This window comes from Parus major, chromosome Z (genome assembly GCF_001522545.3).
Source record: "Parus major isolate Abel chromosome Z, Parus_major1.1, whole genome shotgun sequence".
NCBI lineage: Eukaryota > Metazoa > Chordata > Aves > Passeriformes > Paridae > Parus > Parus major.
This window is the reverse complement of record NC_031799.1, coordinates 12,102,657-12,122,794: the sequence shown is the minus strand read 5'-3', so window position 1 is coordinate 12,122,794 and position 20,138 is coordinate 12,102,657. Positions and strand designations below refer to the sequence as shown.

General features: G+C 36.0%; 1 protein-coding gene across 3 annotated transcripts in view; it reads left to right on the top strand.

Moving 5' to 3' along the window:
- Positions 1-17,635, top strand: part of FYB1 (FYN binding protein 1) — a 52,851-nt gene extending 35,216 nt beyond the window's left edge. For 2 of the 3 annotated variants that reach the window (XM_033520523.1, XM_015615300.2), the window contains exons 8-20: positions 1,227-1,383; positions 4,189-4,333; positions 6,558-6,586; positions 7,754-7,817; positions 8,336-8,476; positions 9,128-9,159; positions 9,448-9,486; positions 10,205-10,271; positions 11,945-12,050; positions 12,342-12,504; positions 15,481-15,514; positions 16,642-16,673; positions 16,785-17,635. In XM_033520523.1, coding sequence (XP_033376414.1) covers positions 1,227-1,383; positions 4,189-4,333; positions 6,558-6,586; positions 7,754-7,817; positions 8,336-8,476; positions 9,128-9,159; positions 9,448-9,486; positions 10,205-10,271; positions 11,945-12,050; positions 12,342-12,504; positions 15,481-15,514; positions 16,642-16,673; positions 16,785-16,825 — 1,050 coding nt within the window. In that variant the 3' untranslated portion in view covers positions 16,826-17,635. The remainder of the gene's footprint in view (positions 1-1,226; positions 1,384-4,188; positions 4,334-6,557; positions 6,587-7,753; positions 7,818-8,335; positions 8,477-9,127; positions 9,160-9,447; positions 9,487-10,204; positions 10,272-11,944; positions 12,051-12,341; positions 12,505-15,480; positions 15,515-16,641; positions 16,674-16,784) is intronic. The other variant, XM_015615301.2, reaches the window with a different exon arrangement.
- The last annotated feature ends 2,503 nt before the right edge of the window (positions 17,636-20,138 follow it).

Below are 20,138 nucleotides of genomic sequence, written 5' to 3'. Positions count from 1 at the left end.
GAGCTGAGGAAGGGTCTGGAGCACAAGTCCTCTGAGGAGCAGCTGAGGGAGCTGGGGGTGTTTATCCTGGAGAAAAGGAAGCTCAGGAGAGACCTTATCACTCTCTACAACTGCCTGACAGGGAGCTGTAGCCAGGTGGGCATAAGTCTCTTCTCTCAAGTAACAAGGGATAGGAAAAGAGGAAATGGACTCAAGTTGTTATAGGGGATGTTTAGTTTAGATATTAGAAAAAAATTCTTCATGGAAAGGGTTGTAAAGGATTGGAAGAGGTGCCCAGTGAAGTGGTAGAATTACTATCCATGGAGGTATTTAAAACATGTGAGGATGTGGTGCTTATGGACATGGTTTGGTTGAACTTGGTAGTGTTGTGTTAATGGCAGACACTTAATGGTCACTCAGTGACCTTAGAGGTCTTTTCCAACCTAAAACATTCTATGATTCTATGGGTAGTTTTGCTGTAAATAAATGGAGACACCCATTGGAATTAAATACATTTGTTCTATGTACTCACCAAAGGTGTCATAGGCTAATTTGTTGATTTTAATCTTAGCATTTCTGTGATTTTGCCAATCAGTTCTTCTATTGCCATGCCATTCCCTTCTCTTTATCTCTGATTTTTAATTTAAACTGTATAATTGGGGCAGGAGGAAGCCTTTCTGTTTACTTGCCTACACTATTTTAAATGTCAATGAAACAAATAATTGTCATAGCAGAGATGGACAATGATACCTGCTCCTTCTTCCATCATCTTTATTGCCCACAGTTTATATTTATATGGTTAAAAGAAGGCACCATGTTTAATTCTAATTAGTTAGTCAGTTCATTGATTGGTAATGGTGAATGTATATGTCAATCAAAACTTTTCTCTCTAACGATGCTTCCATATTTGTCTCCTGGGTAAGGAACAATTTCTCACGGGTAAGACTCTTTCTCTTCACAGGTGCAATCAGCTCCCACAGGCATTGATGTGCAAACTGATTCTCATTGTTAAAATTCTCTTCTCACAGGAAATTATCAGGCTAGCTGTTAGCTATACTTAGCTGAAGTAACAAGGCTAGTTGAAGTAAGAAGGCCTGAACCATGATTTTACATGGCCTTTCTTTCATAAGGTTTAACCTATATGTGACAAATAACCATAATTGTCATTGTTTTTAATTTTTTTTCCTGAATGTCTGGGAAAAACCTCCATTTTTCCATGTCTTTGGTATCATCTGTTTCTTCTTCAGTTAACAGGACCCATTGAAGTACTTCATCAGGCACGAGCTTGCGTTGACCACAAGGGAGGGAAGAGTGAACTGACTGTCAAACAGGGGGATAAGATTGAAATCATTCGCCTCACTGACAACCCAGAAGGAAAGTGGCTGGGCAGGATAAAAGGATGCTGTGAGTTCTGTTTCTTCACTGTGCTCCTGAATGTTTTCACTGCATGACAGCAAACATGTGATCATTATACCAAGGACTAGCCCTACCATGGCTGAGTCACTGGCCACTAATGTAAATAATTAGCCCAACTCACCCTTCTGTCCTCAGCTGGCATGCAAGGCATCATAGCAGGGAGTTATTGCACAGCATAATGTGCCTGTAGGCACTGGAATAAGTTAGTCATAAATATATAATAATAAATAAATAAACAGTATGCTGGGACCTTCACTGACATACTGAGGGTTAATTCCCTGTCAGCAGACTTCAAATACCATCAGAACTCAGCTCCCTGCAAGTAACAAGTATTGCATTTTTTCATGTCTTTGAAACATAATGTGGGTGCCCTTAAAATGAAAAAGAGAATATAAGGGCCTGTTTTAAGTGTTTTCTTGTTTCTATTCCTATGGAAAGTCTCTAACTGGCTTCTAGATTTTATTTTCTCTGAAATCCAAGATGTTTCTCTTATTGTATAAATACCATCAGTGGACTTTGAGAATAAAGGCATTGATGATCTGGCTCCTGGATTATAAAAGGTTGATCCATAAAATCAATCAAAATTATTAAAAGCATTTGATTGATCTTTAGAGGGACTAAAATGACAATAAAATTATTATTTTATAATAAATTTTATAATAAAATTATTAACACAGTTCACATGTGTAAAATAGAGTTCTACAAAATTGTAGATTATACCAACTGAGCAGTTTGTAGTGATTGACAAATACAGATAATAAGGAGCTGAGTGTGTCTCATACAAAAAGAATCTGAGAGAAGTGGGTCTGTTCAGCCTGCTGAAAGGAAAATTAAGGGGTATCTTATAATATATTTATAGGTTCATAAATACCTGGTGGGAGATTGTAAAGAAAATGGAGCCAGGCTCTTTCCAGTTATCCAGTGACAGTGCAAGCAGCAACAGCCACGTACTGAAACACATGGGTTTAGTTTGAACAGCAGAAAACACGTTTTTTATTTTGAGTGTGACTAAGCAAGGGAAAAGATTGCTCAAAGAGGTGGTGGAGTCTCCATCTGTGGAGATTCCAAAACCTGACACAGTCCTGGCCAACTTGCTCTAAAGGAGGATCATGCTTGTTTAGAGGCATGTTTAGAGGCAAGTTCCAATAACAGCTTTTCTGTGATACCTTGAAGTTGTGAAAATAAGTGAATTACATGGATCATTTTGTATACAGAAAACCAACTTTGGTGAGGGCTGGGAGAAAGGTATTTTCTAATGCATATGCAGTAAATTAATTAATTTTTCATTAATTAATTAATTCTTGCATCAGCAAAACTTGAAGCTGTACAAGGCTTCTCATTGAAGTTTCAAAAATACAGACCAATTTGTTACACCAATTCTTCAGTCTTCCATGTTCACAGGCCAGGTCTGTGAAAAAGACATAACGGAAGAGGAAAATCAGTTCTTATCATTTAACTAAGAGGATAGATCAATGTCTTACATTTGAGAGGAAACATGCTAAGAACTGCAGTTGTTCAGAAGAAGGAGAGTGGTGAATTTTCCATTTTCAAAGAAATGCATGAGCATTTTTCCCCTTGGAGAAATCTATTTGTACACTCTTCTCTATAGGCAGTATACCTGTCTAAAATTACCCTCAGGAGAGACAGAGCTTCTCATCTAGGGTCAACTGCTCTGGTCAATGCATCTACAATGTGTCTGCCAACCTGAAGAAAAACCAATGCACCTGATGCCCCCAATCACCTGTCAGGAACTTTGTCATGGAGTGCCCTAAAACATGCCAGAAGTCTGCAGTGGTGTTACAAATGGATGTGGGAGTCTTGTTAAGTCCTTGACGTTTGCCCAGGCCTCTGGCAGCAGGCAGTAGCTTTAGTAAGGTGGCCAGCACCCCAGTACCCTCTCTCATTTGCGAGTTCTTTAATAATGGCTGATTTGGTCTATTTTAGAATTAATTATTTATTCAGTAGACATAAAACTAACAGACATAAGACTTAAAACAAACTAATACTACACAAGAATAAAAACAAAAAGAAAACTACTACTAAGTATAAATGGACCAAGGTTAAAGATACCTATTAAAGTTACAGATAGTGAACAAATAATATAACTTATGGTTCAATGTATCTTACCATCCAATTGTTGGTGGGGCACACCTTTCCCTCAATCCCCAGGGAAGCAACCACAGAACTTGTGTCTGGACTCCAGGGAGAGGTCTTCAACACTTTGAGGATGTGTGTGTGAGGCTTGCTCTTATAACTTGTGTATCTTTTATAGTTCGTAGAACAGGGTCTCTTAGTCAAGAATATTTCTTTTATCTTTTCTCACATCATCTCTGTTGACTAAGATGTTGATTTGTAGCTGAGACCTGAGCTCTTTTGGTGCCAGTGATGCCCCCTTGTTGAGCCTTTTGGTCTGTATTATCTCTTTGTGCATCAACTATCAGTGGTAGAGAAGAGCAGGGGGTAGAGTTTCTGCCACAAGTGGTCCCAAAGCCAGCTGAGAAAAGGAGTCTGCCCTGTGATTCCTTCACAGAAAATTCTTCTGCTGTAGCTGAAAGACAAATAAAGGTGAACTTAACCTTAGGTTAACCTTAAGCTGAGGAAGGCTTAACACAGAGATCTGAGATAGATCTATTATTTGTATTTTTGTTGATAGATGAGGCTGCTTGGAATGAGACATTTCTTCAAAAGTTCTCAAAAATCATACAAAACAATTTAGTCACTGTTTCTGAACCTCTTGTTAAAAGGTTCATCCCTTTATCATGACCATTGAACTGCATGGTTTCTTTTATTTAGATGGATACATTAAAACAACCGTGGTGGAGATTGATTATGATTCTTTAAAAAGAAAGCAAAAACCATCGACTAGAGCTGATGTGAAACATACAGAGAGTGAACAAGAAACATATGATGATGTTGGAGAGCAGGACACTAGTAGCAGGTATGTATAAGGAATGCATGAAAAGAAACAAATGATTCACCTGGGTCAGCCTAGACAGGGGAAGTTTTACAACAAAGCCAACTCTCACTACAAAGCAGATATTTATATAAGAAATCTTTAACTTTTGTATGTAGCTATTTAGACTGATGTGGTCAGAGGAGTTTAAATGAATTCTGGAATCCAGCATCATTAAGCCCTCATACTTAGGAGGAATCCATACTATTAGAAGAGGACTTCATTGAAATCCAAAAGAGAAAAACTGTAAGCCACACAAGATTACAAATCACCTGCAGGAAGTCCAATTCTCTTCCCTCTCTCTCTGTCTTGCTCTGTCTTTTGGAGTCACATACTCCCTTTTCTAAGATGCAAGAACAAAAGACTCTAAAAACAATGGAAATGGCACGAGGGAACTCCTGATCACCCACACTGCTCTCATGAGCCTTAGCATGAGTCTTTAGCTCTTCTGTTTTGACAAAAAGGAACTTCTGGAATCATGTCTAGGGTAACCCTTCAGAAAAGAGTATGGCTTTTTCATTCAACCCTGAAAACAATTTCTCAAATTTCATGAGGTGGGTATGAGACACACTTTTTCCACTTCATTAGAAACTTCTCTACAGCACAGTCTCCATGCATTTGCAGTGCAGTGCTACATTGCAGATTCTCTACTTCTGTGTGTCATCTTTTTCATGTCAAATAGATCTGCAGCTAGAGAAGTGACATATCCAGCAGCAGATCAGACTTCCTGGAAGGGAAATACCCTAGTGGTCTTGTCACAAGAGTCAAGACTATCACATAACTATGACAGTGGTCCTTATGTTACCAGACCTCACAGGAAAGTTTGCTTCTTACATGTGATTCCACAAACCAGTCTCCATTAAATGTCCAGATGTGGAGAAAGAGAGCCTGGGATTCAGATAAGAGATCTGCATAAGGCTGTAAAGAATTCCAATATGTAGGACAATCATCTTAAGCACTCAGCCAATATACCTCCTTTTACTGCTTCCCACGAGGCTCTTTAACTTGGAGGCCTGTCTGGAATAAAAGGACTGCAGCTAGCTGGCTGCTCGAACCTCCCCATGAGCTCCAGCAGCAGCAGGTGGAAAAGTCTGCCTTCAGGCTTGCATTTTTCATGCAACCAATATAGTTTTGTGTCTGATATTTTTCCAGGTTGTTCAGTATCAGTTTTCCTCCCTGCACATTGGTCTCATACCAATCACATTATGACCTAGCCATGAGAGTCACGTTAGTTGCTCTAGGTTTAAAGTAATCTCAGCATTAGTTACTTCATTGCAGAGGTATCTTAGGCTAATTATTTTCAGTAGTACAAGCATTAAAATTAGTCACCTCAATGCAAAGAATTTAAGAAATGTATTGAATTCAAAAGCAAACAATTGCACTTACACTGTTGCATACTAAAATAACAATGTATTCCATTTAACTTTGAAGGATGGATGATTGGTTCAGATTCATTAAATCCTTTAAACTGTATTTTGGCATTTTTATCTTCTCCAGTGATTAATAACACTCTGTTCAGTTCATGTGAATGAATTGTTGGAAGGTGTGATATATATCAACATGTTTTGAAAACACTATAGGAATGCCATTCCAAAAAAAAGCTCTTGACCAAATAGTATCATCCTATTATCAGTAGTATTGCTAATATTCCAAAATTAATAAATGACTAGGGGTGTTGTATTTCAGTATTTCTTGGCACAAGAGTTTAACAAATACCTTGTTTTGATGTATAATTTTAGGTAAGGCTTTGACCTGGGAATAATCTCAGCTACTATGAACCTCTCAGGCTTTTTTCAACTACTGTTAGACCATTGGGCTAATATGGAATCCTTCCATATTGTTAGAAACATATATCCAGTGAAAGCTAGTCGAGCAATAAATTTGCCATTTCATTTCAAGAAGATCACCTCATAAGGAATGAATCTAAAGGGTCTGGATCTACTCTTTTGTGCTCAGTCAGGTTATATGTTTTTTCAGTCAAGTCTGACTACATGATCTCCTGAGAGCCCTCCAACCCAAATTATCCTATGATCCAAAGGCATATTTCATATTTTAATTTAAAGATATCAACAGGAATATAAAATACATTCTAAATATTTTTGCCTAGGCAAATTAATAATTGCAGAAGTGATGTGTGATCATGGTGGATTTTTTTTTTTTCTAAAGGATGACTGCTTTTCTCTAAAATGTCTTTTGTTTGCTTTTCCAGTCAAAGTGGTGACCAAGATGGAGGCAGAAGTAAGTTCTACATATATTTTTAGGGGTGGTTTTTTGTATGTATTTCTTGCCCTCACATTCTGACTTCTGCAGCTTCCACATAATGCAGTAATTATCCATCAGCAAGTTAAATGTTAGCTAAAAGGCAGCAAACAAGGAAGGGAAAGTTAAGCAAACTTAACTTCCCCACCACCTATGGGAACTTGGGTGAGACAGAATCTTTGTGTTCAGATAATGTGAATCAACAGCATGCCAGGCCAGATGGCCAAACTTTAACTTTTTACTTGTGTGTGAAGGCAAATCATCCCACAAAACAGCACAGATGTAACTGGAGAAATATCAACATGAGCAAGAGGTTTTGTATGGGAGAAAGCCAGTTCTGAAATACCCAACCCTATTATCAATTAAATCTTTGTTTTGCTGACATAGGGAAGGGGAATTTCAGTTACAGCAGCACGCTGGAGGCCCAACTGCAGCAGCTTCATGCAGTCAAGATGACACATTCAAACCCTGTTTCCCCTTTGTTAGGGTATATATTTGTGTGGCATCCTCTGTTAATCCCAGGAGCACAGCTCATCTTCTCAGCTTCAAGTTTAGATACTGGTCATGGCAGAAGCATCCCCTGGCAGTACTGAATGGAGCTTCTGCCAACTGAGCACAGATTTCAGTGCCTACTCTGAACAGTGCCTAGAATTGAATGTGCAAACCAAACTAACCCTGCACTGAAGGAAGTGGGACACAAAGGCCAAAGACCAAAATGGGGAGCTTACATTGCTCTTGTCTCTGACTTCTTTGGATGAAAACAAGATGTCAGCTGCTGAGAGTGTTAGTCAGACATGTTCAATCATCACTTAAGTCACACAAGAAAGCTTAAAAGGCATCATAAGCTCTGGGCCAAGATCAGCCATTTAGAATTTCATTGACTACAGTGTAGAAGCATTTTTTTTCAGTGTCTATGATCTTGTGATTGTCAGTGCCACATTTAAATGCTGTGGATGGCATTTAAACTGGGGTAAGTCTAAATTTCTGTTTCAATAAAGGGTCTGGGCTGGCTTACAGAAAGATTCAATTTGCAAGAATATTGCATTAACTATACACACATCTGGTACAGTAAAGAAGTGTATAATGAATACCTTATTCAGCAGCACAAAATATACTTGCATTAATTCACTATTTGATCTGTTAAAGACATGTTCCCAGCTCCTCCTTCTGATCAAGACATTTATGATGGAATTGATGATGAAGATGCTAGGTATGTTTTTATATTTTTGAAATACTTTGCTTCTTTGACAGAATGTTTTCATTTTCTGTGGTTTCGAATCAAGCATAACAATTAGCAGGTGTAAGGATGATTAGCAAGTGGGTGTACATGAAAATGGATCCATGAATCTAGAGAAAAGGTTTCTTCAATCTTTTGAATAAGTTTTGTTCTATAATTTTGATATGTCAGCAAAAGCAGTTTGCAATCACAAAAATCTCCCACTCTCCAACTAGACAGAATAGGTCTGAAATGAAAATAACAAACTAAAATTCTAGGTTGCTGAGTAACAGCATGAAAACAGCCACTTGATTAATATCTGTATTACAAATACATCTCAGCAGCTACAAGTGGCCTAACATACATATTTCTAGTTTAGCATGTTAGCATTTGGGTAAGTGACTTCACTTTGGGAATTAATGATAATTATGTGCATCAATGGAGAATTTAACTGGGCCTTTTAAGAAGAACAATAAATTTTACATTGTGATAATCGCATGCATACTCCAAAGGTCTGTATCGCAGGATGAAGATAAGAATGGTATCTGGCCCTGGGGAATCTTGAAGAGGCTAAAGGTCAAAGATGACAAAAAGAAAAGTTTACGAGAAAAAACAGCCAAAGTCAATGAGGCAGAAGAAAATGACAATTTGTTGTAAGAATCTGTCAGGAAATCAAAATGCACATTTACTAATTCTAATAAAGCATTGATCACATGCTACTAACATGTCCTCACAACAGCCTAATGAACCATGAATCAAATCGCAGCTCAGGATGATACTTTTCTGCAAAAACACCGAGCTTTCTTTTCACCTGCATAATTATTCTCTTAACAAGCTGTATTTGTTGCAAAAGTCTAGTAATCAAAATATACTGAATTCTTTTTTTGGTGAAAGGCACCAGAATTTTTGTGCCACCGGTCATGCAAATTTGCTGCATACTCAGTTATAATTTACTTTTCTCACCAGTATAATGTAGCTGGTAAATCTAGACCTGTTAATCAAAATTTTAGGAATAATATGCCAAACAGAAAAATGCAAAGATTGTCTTCTATCCACCTTACCTAGAGAATAAATCAGCAGGTAGTGTTTTGGCCACATTCTTGAGTCACTTGGTTCTGAACCAGTTTACTTTAATTCAGTGATAAAAATCTATTTAGTCCCTAAGTTTTGCTGGTGTCAGTGGCACTTCAAAATGTCTGGAGATTACTCGGAGCCCTTGTGTTGCAAGTTTTTTAAATTATTTAGGTTACAAAAAAGGCCATTAATGTGATATAAATACTTAATGAGCTTTTTTTTTCCTCCAGCATGTCTTCTTCAACAAAGCAGTCTGAAAAAGGTAATTAATAGCCTATTGTTCAGTCTCCATATTGATTCCTGATTCTTTTTCTGTATACATTGCTCTGTATCATGCTAGTCACAAAAATACATCCAAGGAAGGAAATAGGACTTCCTATTGCTTACCCAGTTCCAGTAAACAAATTTCAAATATTGTGACTGATCCAGCTGCACACAAGGAGATACATATACATTGGATGTTCCCTGGTAAATAGTTTAATGTATTTAATGTGATTTTTCTACCTGAGATTTACACTGATCCATTTTATTTGGCATTAAATATGAACAGATACACCTGGAAAGAAGCACTCATTGAAAGACATCAAAGGTAAAGAGAAATTATTTTTTCTATTTTTACCACTTGCAGTGTGTTTGTAAAAGAACATATAAGCATCAGCTCAGATGAGGAACAAAAAGCAGGTTCTTAGAATTTTTGAGTCCACTTCTGGAAGTGAGTTCTGAACCTTCTATATCCTGCTGGCCATTGGAATTTTCTGGCTATTGGTTTGATGAATGGAACAATTGTTTCCCCTCTACTGCTGAACATGGTTAAAAAAGTATTCTTGGGCTAAGAATGCTCTTCACTGCTTTGGCATTACAAGATGGCCTAAAAACTAACATATCCATGATTCTTATCCACTTCTAAGCAATGTTGCATTGAGCAGGGTGCTATAGAAGTTATTGAATGTGCATTAAAATCAAACTCAAAAAATATACATTAGTGCAATCAAATTCTGTGAGAATTTGATTACTTAACAGGAAATTTAAAGGCTGTCTCTTGTCCTAAAACTTGCTTCAGCTTCAGAGGATTAGAATTTCAGTGAATATCTGTCATTATTAATAAAGAATCTTAATCTGAAAAGTTTGGGTGGAGTTGCACAGGTTGTACAAAACAGAACCCAGAGTTACCATAGACAGTAAATGCCTACAGTACTTGCCATAATTTCTCATCAATTTAGCTAAAATGCCATACATTGTAACACAATGTATTCACTTCTCAACTTTCACATAATAATGTTTCACTCTTTTGAACACTATCATTTCAGATTATGGAGACAATGTTTATGATGACGTTGACTCCTCAGACTTCCCGCCTCCACCACCTGATCCCAGGCAAGTGAAAATATTACTTCCCTGATTGGAAATCTAATACACTGGGAGACGTTTTTAAAGTATGTACTAAAAGCAGATTGATACTAATATCTGCTTTATTTGGTGTTGTCAGGTTTTGTAATTCTCATAAACCTACTGCTGATAATGGCAGTTAAATGTTATTTCCTCCATTACAAATTGAAATAATAATTAGACTATACAATAAATAAGCCTTTTTTGCATGCCAACATATTCAGTCTCTGATGGAAAAGAGGTAAAAAATGATGCATGGCCTGAAGGAACTTATAATTATAGATTGTAGTTCTTTTTCTATCAAAATTTGGGGACTGGTAGGATACTTTATCTCAGCTGCTGCAGTATTTTAAGAGAAAAGGAGGCAGTGCCTGTATTTAAAGTATGAAACACATATTTGGAGATGTAGGTTCACCTTGAAAAACTTTTATCCTGAGCAAGAAAAATATGGTCATCTTTGGAGCGCAGGGTTATGGGCACAGTTGGATCTGTGAAGATAACTATGACATGTCACATCCTGTTGTCACTTTCTCCATTCAGAGGGAGTGACAGTACACTACAATAATGTAGTCTGGAAACATAAGAGAGAGATCTTTTTGGATTGTGTATCCAAAAGAAAATAAGTGGTCCTTCTAAGCTAAATCTAAGATAGGTCGCATACACACATCATCAGTGGAAGTGTCATCCTCCCAAGATCAGCAAGGATCAAAAAGTAAAGTCAGACTTTACATTCCCAGGTGTGGGAACTTAAAATGGTCAAATAAGAGATTTTTAAGCTTCAGGCATTAGCTTGAGCCTGTATGAAACTAAGTCACACAACTTTCTCATTCTGGTCTGAGAAATCATAAGGAGGAATCCAAACAGTCCTTGGAGAGGGAAAACAACCTTTGCAGGTGTTGTTTGTCATCTTGTTGTTTTCCTGCGAGAAAGGATCAAGGGGTGTTGTTCCCGACTCTCTAATGATGGTGATGTGCTGGTTTGATGGCAAATGAGAGGTTTACCTTTTCAGACCTTCTCGGAACTGTCTATAGAAGAAGATCAGGAAGAATAAAACTTTCTCTCTTTTGAACAAAGCTAGAGAGTTTGTGCTGTCACTTTCACCATTCCTAATACAGTGTGACACCCAGGTGCATCATCAGAAAGGGCAGTTAGGCCATGAAACTCTTCCATGCTCTTTGGCAAAAGTCAATGCTATCAGGGATGTGCAAAAAAAACCCCAGAACTTGAAACAGATCATGTAACACAGATTCTCTGGTGTAGCAAAGTCTATGGGCACATAGGACTAGCACACACAAGGCTAAGATGTTCCAGCTGCCTCCACAGTGTGACATGTCATTCAGTTTATTACCCAAAGATGCACAGTCTTCACAAAAACTGCTCCTTACTGAGAGATTCTAAAGTGTCGCAGCAGATAGATATTTAAAATTAATTTTTGATATTCACTTATGCGATAGATAAATATCAGAGATAAGTAGGAAAGACAGCCCCACTTTTTTATTGATTTTGAAGTCAAATCTGTATTGTATTCTCAATATTGGTTTTTTAGAGCAACAAAAAAGTGTTAAAGACACATGAAGGCAAATGCATTTTCACAATAATTATCAGAAAGCATGCCAGTGCCTCTGATGTGTTGCTAATTTTGTTTTAACCTCTTTGTTTAGTTCATCAAAATCAGGAAGCTTTGGAAAACCTAAGTCAGATGAAAAGGATGTACAAAAGCTCAAGAAGATGGAAAAAGAAGAGAAGGAATTCAGAAAAAAGTTCAAAGTAAGTTTTGTTCAAAGTGTCATCTTCACATAAAATATAAAAACAAGGTATCTGCATGGTGTCTTCTAATCTGTTCCCTATAACTTGATTTTGAAAGGTAAAGTATTACCACATGTAAAAATAGTGATCTGAGCATCTCTAAGTCCAGATGGCAAGTATGGGCCATATACACATATTGTAACATATACAAATATTTCTTAATTTCCAAAAATTTAGTAATAAATGGAATATTAATGTAAAAACATTAATGGGTTTTAACTATGGTTTGGGGATTTTTTTTCTTCTTTTCAGTTTGACGGTGAAATAAAAGTTATTTACTCTACAACCACAGTCCAGAACTTCTCTCAGAAAAGATGGGGATATAAAGACTTACAAATTAAACCAGGGGAATCTCTTGACATTATTGAAAGTACAGATGATACTAAGGTCCTCTGCAGGAACAAAGAAGGAAAATGTAAGTTTTGTTAAAAAACTGTAGTACCTATCAAATTGTCAGAGAATGGTTGATTAGGATATGTAAAACCTCTCTTCCCTGGTTTACTGAGGTTTACCTTGCCTGGTTGTTGAACAGAGGCAGATTGTTGTTATCTTATTACTGTGTTTTAATACTGGCTTGCCCTTAAAAAATCCAAAATACTTCCAATGGACAAGATACACTAATTATTAGAAAAAAATACCATTTTTGGGGTAAAGTTTTTCTTTGCAGCTAGGATCAGCAGATGTTCCTATTGCTCTGTCTCTCCCCCTTTGCCAAAAGGAGTATAGCTATGATAGCCCACTGAGTTTAGTAAAAGTAAAACCCTTACTGCACCTCTGGATAGCACTAGCCCATTGATTGCAGCCAGTAGAAAATCAATAACAATATTCTTACTTTGGATTGCAAGAAATACAGTTTAATCTTTTCAACAGGCTGGGGGGAACATTGCTTAGGAGTCTTCCCCCCAGCTCCCAGCTAATCCAAGGCATATGTCTTTGCTGGCATGTCTGCTTTTTCTGGGAGCGGCACGAGGCCTTTCACTGTTTCTTTTAAATCCTTGGCCAGGATTGGCAGAAATTTTTGAACTTTTGGAGAAGTCCAAAACCATTTCTTGATGGTTTCAATTTCTTAATAAGCTTCTGTTACAACACTTTCAAAACCTCCTAGTGAAAAATTACTTTGTGCTGGAACAGCCTACTTACAAAGTAGCAGCATCCTCCTGCTCACCTTTCCTTTTTACCTCTGACCTATGTAGAAGACAGTCCAATGCTATAAAACTCTGAAGGGGATTCAACCACCTTCCTTTTATTTTTTCCTTCCTGTACTCAACTGTTACAGTCTGGAGCACAGCCTTCTTCCTGGCAGGCCTGCAGGGCGAGGAAGAATTTCTTGCATAACAACACATATGTTTTTCAAAATATGGATTGCACTAGTAGAGGCACTTCCCAAAAAAAACAGCTTTCAAAGCCACATTTTTTGAATCAAGCTAATAACAAAGTAGAAAGTAGTTCATGTTGGCTGTTTTCCTCTCATAGTCTTCAAAGCCTTTCAAATAATGACAGGAGCTACTGCTTTGCTATGCATAAAAGAGCAAAACAAATAAAAATATCCTCCCTGAAAGCCTCTGAATAGATCCCAGTCAATTTACACATTAGTTAGCAAAGTTTGAATCCTACTTCAGTTAAATGCATGACAGTTTTGTTTATTTTCTCTAGTTGTTCCTATTTCCTCAGATCTTAAAGCTGTGATTTTACCTTCTGATGGCCAGGTAGATGGAAAATCCACAACTAAAGATGGTTTTGTTATTTTCTGGCACATGAATTCTTTGATTTAATCATTAACTTATGAAGCACTTCCATAGTTTCAAGCCTCTATCAACAGTTAAACAAAACCACAAATTATATTTCAATGTGTTCTCACCTTTTTAAGCTGGGGCTCATGACCTTAGGAACATGTTCTGCTATGGCTTATTTTAAATGGTATGAAATTATTTAAAATGTCAAAAGTGAAACAAGGAACTGATTTTCATCTATCATCTCAAATTCATTCTTGGTCTGAACATACACATTTTGAAATATACAAAAGCTTTCAATTCAGCTTTGTAGATTTTGCTTAATCTGTAGGATATAAATGGACCTCAGTGGCCCAAAGTTTAAGGTTTGACCTCTCTGAGCTTCCTTTACTTTGTCAGTGAGCAGCTGGCACAATGTGTTCTAGCTTTCAGTGGTTGCTAAGTAATCAGCATGGAGTGTGCTGACCTGTTGGCTTCTTCCTTATTTGCAAGCACCATAAAAACTAATAAATTATTTAGAAACTGAAACCTTGGACATGTAACTTTAAATTAGTAAATCTGAAAGAGTGTGAGACCAGTAGGGGTTGTATCCCCCACATATTTAAGGGTTAGGAATCATCAGAAGAACCTAGATAATGCTTTGTAATGGTAGAAGCACTGTCACATGCACATAACTTCCAAGAACACTGTGTTTGTATGCCATGGCTATGAGCAAAGAAACTTTGCTTTCACTTGAGAAAATTATATGAACAAGCAGAGAAGCTAAGATAAGCCAAATGATTTTAAATATTTCCTGGAGACTTCAAAAGTCATGGAAATTATTGGAGTGCCCTAAAAAGAATTTTGAAAAGACAATGTCTTTTAAAAATAAAATTCAAAAAATCAATTTCCATGTCTTTATTCCAGAAAATTAAAACTGGGGAAAGATAACTGACCTAAAATATTCTGAATAGATACTCCTAATGATTAAAATAAGGAAATTTACACAGTAATTTCAAATACAAGATCATATTTATTCTTGAGAACCCTCCTAATTTCGTACCAGCTTGCTAGTGCTTCCCTATAAACACGTACTTGCTGTTATGGCTCTCTCTTCCTTTGTATTCACTTTACCAGTTGACAAGTATTTCAGAAGATATGTTTCACCAAAGACAGGAAGTAATTTTCTTAAGGAAACTATATACATTAAAAAAGAATATGTGTAGTTTTATCTGGTTTCATTTCAACTTGTTTAATTGGTGTACACATCCTAAAATATATTTTTGTCCCTGTATGGAACTCTAAATATTCCTGTTACCTAGTATTACTACAAATACTATTATGTTGTTTTTATTATACTGTATTTTTGTGATATTGTTTGTGAACTGAACTATAGTTTTTGTTAATAATTGTTGTTTCACACCCCTTTCATGCAACCAGGAAACTGAAATACAAGATATAACCTAATCTTGCATACCTATATTACCATTTAAGTAGGCAAATAAGAATAAGAAAAACATTGCATATAACAAAATCTTCATCAGCTAGATGTCCATTGTACATTGTTTTCCATCTATGTCTTTCATCTGAAGTGTATAAAAAAATGCATTTCATTAGTGCTAGTAACAGAAGTAATGAGTATTTCAATTTAACTTAAATACATCTATATTTCACTTTTACAGATGGCTATGTTCTGAGAAGCAATTTAGTTCAGAAGTAAGTATAAAGTGATCATTTTGAAAAATTTGTTGTAACACTCCATTTTGTTCTAAATGGTCTGGTAAAAAAAAAAAAAAAAAAGTGGAATGTAATTATTTTAGTCTGTCATTCTAAACTTGCAAATTGAGTTATTTTTAAGGAGTTAGGATTTGTCAAAAATCAATCACATACATCCATGCAGGAAATTTGCCAGAGCTTCATTCCTCATTGCTTAACCATAAACTCTGGTTAAAGCATGAAAAATCACATAAATTAAGCATCATTGGTACTAAACTATTACTGAACAGCAAGTTGATGTTATTAGGTGTATTGAAGTCTTTTTCAAATATTTAACTAAAATGGACCAAATTTTCTTTAGTTTTGTTTATACTTCAGTGTTAGCAGGATAGAGATTTGGCTCAGTGTTGCTCCAAGTAATTGCATGGAGCTCAGCATTTTGGTTCTAATCCAAAACTCATGTCAGACAAAGCGTCTCTATTTCCTTCAAGAGGTTTTTTATATTAGACCCTTAAATATCAAATCAGATGTCACTTTTAGAGTTGTCACATTTAGAATTTAGAGGCATTTAACACACATATGTTTGAATTATAAATATAAACAGTCTTACTGTCTTCCATGGGCCTGTACACGTATCTAAGTCACATGTTTGAAAATTCCTGTTCATGGAGCATGTATCTTTTATAGACATTACCTAAATTCATTACCTAAAAAGTAGTGCCTCCAAAACTATTATGCAATTGCTGAGAAACAAAATGAATTTCAAGGGCATACTGATTGTGTTTTTTAATTCAATTTTTCTCAGATCAATTTTTAAAAAAAAAAAAAAAGTATTTAACTTCTTTTTGGAAATAACTCTGTGAGAATATCTATGTAGAAATGTAATAAATAAAACAGACTTCTAATAAAGCAACCCTTTCATGTTATAAAGAAATGTATCCAAGTCTACTCTTCCCTGAAAATACTTTGACTTCATCATCTTGCCTAACATTGCTGTTACCACAAAGGTGGTAATTTCCTAATTAGCAAGTTAATTATTTGATAGACTGCCTGCACCATACTGTATATTTTAATACATTTCTGATGTCTCAACTTTTAATATATTATTTGTCTTTTTTGACTTACAGTGATGGAGAGATTTATGATGATATTGGTGAGGGTATGTAGAACATTTGGGACAATACTTCATTTATATTTAATTACAATAAATATATCTTTGTGTTGAAGTACTACACAATATTAATAGTTTTGCATTTTATTTCCATTTCAGATTGCATCTATGATAACGACTCTGATGCTGAATTCCCTTGAAATAATAACTTACTTGAAGATCAAACTCTGGTTTGGAAACCCACTTAAGAAAGCAAGAAAAGTCATAAATGCTGATTGCAAGTTAATTGGTTGCTCTTTTAAATGTACAATTAACCTTTTTTGGGATTTCAGCCTTTTTTCCTCCAGTGCTTTGTACAAATTTGTATTCCCATTTATCTGAACATTTAAAATTCACAGAATATGAACTAAAGTTAGGGTTATAATTTTTCACTTCCTTTCCACATTTCTGACCGTCCATGTAAAAACACTTTAATCATCTACTTCCAAAGAGGCCAGTTCACATCTGTGAAGGGTACTGAGAACAACAACCCCTGGTTTAGTAGCAGGTTTTACTCTGGCTTTCACCTAAATACCAAAGACAGACACTCTGGGTAGGACAGGACTCAGGAAAAAAATGGTGATAACATCCTGTTGTGAAAAGAAGAAATCTAAAGTGGGCATCAGAGAAGGCAATACATACATCATTGACCTGCCATTCCAACTGCACTAGTGTTAGCTACACTGACATATGCAGCCATGTTCCATTCTTGCAAAAATCTCTTTTTTTGTATTGTATTAATGATAGAATATAATTCTTTAAAATTTATCTGAAGTCTACTTTAGAATATAGTATTCTACTTTATACAGTTATGGTCCTCAAAATATACTTAGGACATTTAGGTTAAGATTTAATTTCTATTTAAAGATAAGTCACTATGTCAGTATAGTAATATAGGTTTTATAAGCTATAAACTGATGATAAACTGTTTGGAAATTACTTATAGAATAAATATATTGGTATATTTATCACTCTATTTTGATATTGCCCTTTTTTGCAAAGTGCTATAGTTTAATAATAGATTTGAAAAGAGTACAGAAATCAAACATTTCCATGCTTAACCATTGTAGAAATAACATTTATTCCTAAAGTTCATTTTTGATGCTGTTGTCTGAATGACCAAGTTGCAAATAAAAGCAAAGTCAACAGGTAACTCATAATAATAAATATCACTTTACCCTTATATATCAGAAGTTACTGGAAATCAAAAGACATTTACAGTAATTTCCCAATAAAGGGGGTGAGGATGGGCAAAAAATGAAACTTCAGTTGCTTTTGCTGTAGTGCAAGTTAATCAAAAACCCGTAACAACTAAAGTGGCTGTCTCAGTGTGAGCAGCTCCATTTGATGATTGAGTCTCCTGTAATCCCAAAGGGAAGTCAGGCACATTGTAAAACACAGCAAGTTTAGTTTATAAAGATAAAAAATATTGTCTCTGTTAAGTCAGTGACTTTTGGTCCCACCTTCAGTGGAGCTGAGATTCTATCTTCTTATAAGTGTCTTTTATTGCTGCTTCAAAATACAGTAAATCTCAAAGGAGGTATAATGCAGTGGGGATATCAAACATAAAATTAAGAGATAGTAGCCTATAAGCTATTTTGTACTGTATGTAAAGTGACTCATAGTATACTGAAAAGCTATATGCAAACTCAACTTTCTATTTGCTATTTCTCTTATCTATTTGCTATTCAACCAGCATCAAATACCAATTTTATGTGTAAACATCAGCAGCAGCACCCAAATATAAAACATGACCATGCATATTAAGTGCGATGAATATGTCTGACTATTTGACTGTCACTGCTAATGAATTATTTATTTTTCAGTGGCATTCAAGAGGCTGTCTGCATTAAATTAGTGATATGCCAAAGAACTGAGTGAGCATGCAGGCAACCACACAACTACATAGTTTTTCCATGTTCTTAGTGTTAATGTGTGTAGGCACTGCAATTCTGTATCAATAATACTGACTAAATTTGCCATATGATGCATTAAATAATGAAAAATAATACATATATTAATGGCTAAAACTCTATGCATTGCTTGTTCAAATCAAATATGATGTGATTGCTGCAGGGTGTTAAAATGAATTTGTAAGTTATCACTAAGTGAAAAACTACTGGGATTGTAACTTTTCACTTTTACCAATGTGGGATGCTTTTTTATATTTCTTCCGAATAAAAGTATTTCTTCTGAATAAACTTTTTTTTTTTAAAAAAAAAAAGAAATGTGGGTACATCTGTCAAAATAGAACAGAAGCTAAACAGTAACTTCTAAACATTATCACTGAGCAGCTAACAGAGTGAAAATCAACTTTATTATTGTTGCAAAGGCTGCACAAATGCAACTTGGCATTTGTTAGTATTTGCTACCCAGAAAGTGAAATGTAAGCAGAAAATCTTCCAAACAGGAAAATCTATACTTAGGCAGTCTATATTCTACAAGTTTCTCACCTGTAATTTATTCTAGTATCTTTTAAAAGACATAAAGAAAGAAAAGGAAAGCTTTTGATATTTTTCACCTCTGAATTCAGTCTATAATCCTGCAGTATTTGGCTGTGCCTGCTAAAACAGTCAGCAGTGAAAACATCAAAATATTGACATAAAAATTAGGTTTCAGCATGAATATCCTAGTTAGGGTAAACAGAGCTGGTTTCTATCTGTGTTGTACCTCTGAGCTGTCCCAGTAAACAGGCTAAGCAAAACCAAAACTGTGAGGGCAAAAAAGACTTCTCTAATTCAGTAGCTTTATAACATTTCTCTGTTGTTACCACAGGCTCTGGACTGAAGGAATGCAGCTGATCTCCTGCACATTCCTGTGTAAGAGGTTTATATTCTCGATCCACATAATTGCAGATCCCCTGGCTACCCCTCCCAAAGTCGTAACAAAATTTCTTCTATGTGTGATCCCTTTGCATAATCCACTCTCAATGGCAAAGCTCAGTACTTTACTAAGAGCAAGGAAACTCAGGGGTGGAATGTAGATTATCTGTGTGAATTATAACACCCCTTACCACTACATTACTCTGTAGCAGACACTGTTGTAAGCACATGTGTGCATCTGTTGTGTGTGAGTATACTTAATGTATATATTAAGGCAAAGTCTGTGAAAAGTCAAAATTGGATCCAGAAAAGTGTACCTTTATGGTTTCTGTACAGCAGCCCCAGACCATCCTGCATGGAGAAGCCTTTGCATGTAGTGAAAACAACTCAAATGGTATGAGAGTCAATAGATGTGCTTGTATTTGCACAGCCTCTGTTCTGACTCCTTGTGTGGATTCATCGTTAACTGTGTGTGCAGTCTATAATTACATGATGGCTCAGTATTTTTTTCCACAGGATCCCCGCCTCATTTAGTCCATGGGCTGGATGAGAACTAATAGAAAGGGCAGTTGTTCAGCCCTGCTCATTCAGTTTCTGGCCACTCCTTCATTTAGTGCAAATCTTTCCAAGCTTATGCTGCACCCAGAATTAT